The sequence below is a fragment of the Seriola lalandi genome, unplaced genomic scaffold, assembly GCF_002814215.2.
Source record: "Seriola lalandi dorsalis isolate HSWRI2012SDOR001 ecotype SW California unplaced genomic scaffold, Sedor1 jcf7180002054581, whole genome shotgun sequence".
Taxonomy (NCBI): domain Eukaryota; kingdom Metazoa; phylum Chordata; class Actinopteri; order Carangiformes; family Carangidae; genus Seriola; species Seriola lalandi.
In genome coordinates, this window is record NW_019525134.1 from 2952153 (window position 1) to 2957263 (window position 5111).

The following is a 5111-nucleotide window of genomic DNA, read 5'->3' on the forward strand; positions in this document are numbered from 1 at the left end:
TTGTGTTGTTTGTTCTTTATTCTCTGTAGATGCAGATGAAATCAGTCTATTTCCAGTCCAGGGAGACCGGAGTGCGATCGCTAACAGGCGCTGCTCTGCACAAACAGCGGTGGTGTGTTCGTTCTCCTGGGAACCTTCCTTCATTTATAAGATCATTGTTATTACAGTCCACTTGGCTGTTGTCTGTAGTGTGTCTGTGGAGAGGCGGCATGAAGGGGATTTGCTCAGCAGAAAGGAGCAAGGTGTGTGTGTTTGTGTAAGTGAGGGGGAGAAAGAAAGAAAACTGAACGGGGCTAAGCTGAGATTTCCTACATTCAGATGAAGAGTGTAATTACAGAAGAAAGAGAAGGCATATGGCACTGGTGCAGATGTGTTTACACAGTGCGCTCAGCTGGGGTTGGCTCATTATCAGAGACAGAGGAGAGGCAGAGGAGCGAGGGCAATCCCTTGTTCTTCTGTCTCTGGTGTGTGAACAAGTCTGCCTTAGTGAGAGAGATAAGCTGCTTCTTCACCTCAACACCTCACAAGCTCTCTGCAGAAATAAAGTGATTATTTGAATATGCATGTGTGTGTGGGGGAGGGGGAGACACTGTGCCGCTTTACTTCCTACTTCTTCACCACGCCACCTGCGCTGTCCACGTTGACAGGTATCGTGGTCTCTGAGGACTCGATGGCCGGTCTGATCAAAGGCGCCTCGATGGTGAGCACCCCCTCAGGAGACAGGGAGGAGGTCACCTTCTCAACGTTAGTTGAGGAGGGGAGGCTGGAGGGAGCGATACAACACAATTAGGTTATAAGTGTAGGAAACCACTTCACAAAGAGCTCCCCGTCGTGATGAAAAAGCATCACTGACACGACTTAAACAAAGACTGACTGAAAAATCAGTGCTTCAAACACCCCTGACGGGGTCAAATCAGATCCAAGACCAGTTCAGTGCGTCCCGCTCAGTGTGTGCTGTGGCCCCTGGATGGCAGCAGAGCCCTATGAAGCTGAGGACTCAGGCAGAGGAGGGATGAACAATGAGGAGGTGGAGGCTGTTGCTGCTGCTGTTTTTCAGAGCATGAAATTCACAATCAGCAGCAGCACAGCCCTCTACAGGCCGGACCAGCCCGGAGAATCACACATAAGAGAATCAGAGGAATCTGCACCCGGCCTGAGAAAAGCCACCATCAAACAGCCACAACGAACCCATTCTAAATAATAAATCTGTTCAGAAGTGACTTGTTGACATATTCAGTGGTGTTTCCTTTTACAAACTATTTTGGGTTAAACTGGAGCCTGTCCATTGATAATTAATGAAGCCACTTACGTGTATTTCCTGGTGAAGCTCCTGGACACAAAACCGTGCTCATCCTTCCTCTCCTCGTGTTTGCCTGAGGACACAGACGAACATTATTTTACCTAAATGTGTCGATAATCTGAACCACACGCTCTCACTTCCAGGGAGTTACAGATACAGTGTTGTATTATGATTCACCCATTCTGCAGGAAGACATCTTGTGTGTGTTTGTAAAAATGCATATTTAAGGGAAAGAAAAGCGATGGGCGGGGGGGGGGGGGGGGGGGGGGGTGCTTGAGGAACGCAGCAGCTGCAGAGGGAATGATTGCACGGTGTGGAACAGATCTGAGTACCTGTTTCAGCCACTCCACCCGCATGTCGATTATCTCATCCATAATTTTACACCACTTACACTGAAACGAGGGAGGTGTGTGAACCATCGCACCTTATAACTGTCATTATACTGTCATGACTCGCTTAAAATAAAGTTTGATCGCAGCTTTTAACTGTCAAAATAAAGTAGATTCAGTCTTTTGAAGATGCTCAACATTTAGATGATGTTCAGTAACTGAAATCAGGAATTGAGGCTCATTTCATGTAAAAAAGCGATTGCATAATAATGACTATGGAGCTAGTTCTGGCTTAGCTTGGCATAAAGATAGGAGACAGGGGAGGAGGGGGGGGTGCAGCTTTGTGGAGCCCTTTGTGGTGGTATTTTTATCCAGCACAGCTCCCCCCTCCCTCCCCCATGTGGCCATACCAGCCACAGAGGAGCTTCACCAGTCTTAATCATGTCCCACCCGTCTCTCAGGCACTCAGATGGCTGGCTGTGATTCTGGCTCTACAGTCATATGTTTGCTATGACAACAGGCTGATAGAGGATGCTTTCCTCTGGGAGCTGTCCTCTTTTCAACAAGGCGACGCTGCCAGTGCGAGCGCGTGTGTCCAGCCGGGCCAAGCAGGCACTTCTTCAACATGAAGGGTCATTAGCTCTGAGTGTGCATGACAACCACTGAGAGAAGGGCTGTTGTATAAAGAGGTTGCACTCTGATGTGTAACACAACTCTGTGATATCATCTTTAAACATATCATCTTGGTTCACTGGTGACATATGAGAAATATGAGGTGGCAAATTCCATTTGGACTGGATCCCATGTTTTGTTTGTCTTTGTTGTCCCGGCCTGTCCAATCTCTCCCCAGTGAGATATTGGCCATAGCCAGGCTGTGGACCCTGTGCTTGGACATGATCCAGCAGTCCTTTTAAAGTAGCAGACACACTGGGGTGAGTCACGGCTAAATCCCCCAACTCCAGGAGTGTGATTCTTTGTGGAGTGGCAGACAGAGAGACTGACAGAGAAAAAGGGAGCTCAAGGCTTCAGGGAGCAGAGCTCAGGTTTGCTTTGGTCCTTCACCAGTCTGGACGGGAAACAAAAGCGGAGCTGCTGTAAAAGTCAACACCCACACAATGGATTGTGTGTTGTTTTGCATCTAGCAGGCGTGCTTCCAAAAGCCCCCACCCTCCAGTGTACTGGAGCTCAGTATATTGTCTCAAGACATTATGTAACTCTGCAGCAATGCATCTGCCTTGTACTTGACGTAACAAAAAGTTTTCCTTCCTTTTTATGTTGTTCTGAACTGTAGCAGTTTCTCCACACCTCATGCATGAAGCGAGACATTCTGTAATGTACCTGCCAATGCATCAGTCCTGAACATACATGTGTTATTACACTGCTGCTAGACTGAGTGGAAATTGCTTTCAACACTACAGGTTTTTAATCTGTAAGTATATAAGAATATAATAGTGTCCCTTCCATCAGCATGCAGGACGTGACAGTGCAACAAACAGGGATCAGTGAGAGAGGAATGAAGGCTCACCAGTGATTTCCACCACTCCGTCCTTGGTTTTCACCACCAGCTCCTCAGGGGAGAAGTGGTTGACGTCCAGGGACACCTTCCAGCTGTCCTGGGTCTGCTTGATCTCTGACATGCCGCTGCTCATCTGACGGGACAGGGCACGAGCCTGCTGGGCCATCACGGGGCTGGGGTACATCATGGGCGCGTGAGGCATCACGGGCGTGTGAGGCATCATGGCGCTCATGTCCGGGGCCAGGATAGAGGGCCGCATGTACCCTGGCCAGTGGGTGCTGGGGAATGTGGAAAAGTCCTCTGGCAGGGCCGGCATGCCGAAGGTCTGGTCGAAGATCCGGCTGCTCTGGTGCCAGTCACGGAATGGGTCCCAGCTCGGGGTGCGGAGCAGGGTGAAAGGAATACGTCTCTCGGCCATGGCTGCTGTGTGGAGGCGGCGGAGGAGTGTTGTTGTGACGGTGAGCTGCTGGCTGCAGGTGTAGAGTCCTTTGGCCTCTCTGAAAATACTTTCCCAACGTGCTGTGTGCCCCTCAGCTCAGAGCTTTTATACACGCTGACACCACCCCTGTCAACAGAGTCCTCCCTTCTGACTCAAGCCCCCTCCCCCAGCTTACACCCCCAACATGCTTCTGGAAACTACTAGAATATCTATTTATGGAAGACATAGCACTCGATTGGAATCCAACAGGAAGGCCCTCCCCACCAACAGCTGCCCAGTGCACTGTTAAACCTGCCTCCCTCACTGTCTGTGTAACCCCCCCCCCCCCCCAGACGTCCCACAGAGATAGCAGAATCTGGGAGGCTGCTGGGAAGTCGGCTCAGCCTGCTGAGCTCATACACACTCAGACTTAGATAAGACGAACCTGCTATTTCTAACGTGGCTGTGTATAGCCTATGATGTGATGTACAGTAGGTCAGGTTATTATCAGCCTCATATTAAATACACAGTTGAATATCAGTTTGTGACACGTACACAAATGGAGACTGGACACACACAAACACAAAAACACCATTTAATGGGCCAAACAACTTAATAAACCATCAAAGGTATGATACCACTGTTCATTAGCGAGACACTGACACTCAGCAGGTCGCAGGATAAGAACCGAGGAGACGCACAACTACTTGTCTACATGTAGTCCACAATAATCAGCACACAGTGTTCACACCTGGATGTTATCTGATGCGTGTCAGAGATGTTTTCAGCGACCCTCGTGTTATTAACGTCACAAACAGGGAAGTAATAAGCTGAGGTTTCTCAGAGCTGCCGACAGCTTGACGGGCTTTTATTGCTGCCTGTTTCTGGACCTGTTGTAAGTCACGGATGTGTTCCTACCAGCTTCACACTGGCACTGAGATACTGTATTTATAAAAGACTCCTATGGCAAGGGGTTTTAACTTTAAACTGAACCACACTCTTATCTATAATTAACCTTTAGATATCCATAATATCTTTTCAATTTAAGATATCTGCAGCTTTGATTGTACCAGTCAAAGCTAAATTTAACACATCCTTAAAATGTGTAAGTGGTCCTTTTAACATTTAATAGCTAGACTGGAGAGATCCACAATGACATTCCTCCTAGGACCAATGACTTCACTTTTGCTATTCTTGTGTATCGGGCTTTCAATTTCAGATATATCCACAATTACATTTTTGATCTGCAATACAGTTATTACTAAAACTCCCATTTCAGATATCAACAGTCTAGTTTTTACTATTCCTCAATTTAATTTCAGATTAATTGCAGATGTCCATGATTTCACTTTGAATACCCAAATATGTGTTCCTTCAAGCAGTGTCGTCTGGCGCTGCCATCCCTGCACACCAGGCGATACAGTCCAGACGGTTCTGGTCTGTGGTTCAGAGCAGGAGCGTCTCTTCAGGAAGACTCCCACTGAAGTTTTATAACTGGTGTTTGTTGAATGTGAGAACGTAAACACGATGGAGGCTGCTGAGAAGAAC

The 5111-nt window shown here is 47.9% G+C and overlaps 1 protein-coding gene across 1 annotated transcript; it reads right to left on the bottom strand.

Moving 5' to 3' along the window:
- Positions 1 to 3670, bottom strand: hspb1 (heat shock protein family B (small) member 1). Its single transcript, XM_023418374.2, has 3 exons — positions 3155 to 3670; positions 1310 to 1373; positions 1 to 763 (listed from the first exon to the last, which is right to left on the bottom strand). Exons 1-3 carry the CDS (start codon positions 3561 to 3563, stop codon positions 607 to 609), a joined length of 630 nt encoding a protein of 209 aa, XP_023274142.1. The 5' UTR covers positions 3564 to 3670; the 3' UTR covers positions 1 to 606.
- Positions 3671 to 5111: the final 1441 nt, after the last annotated feature.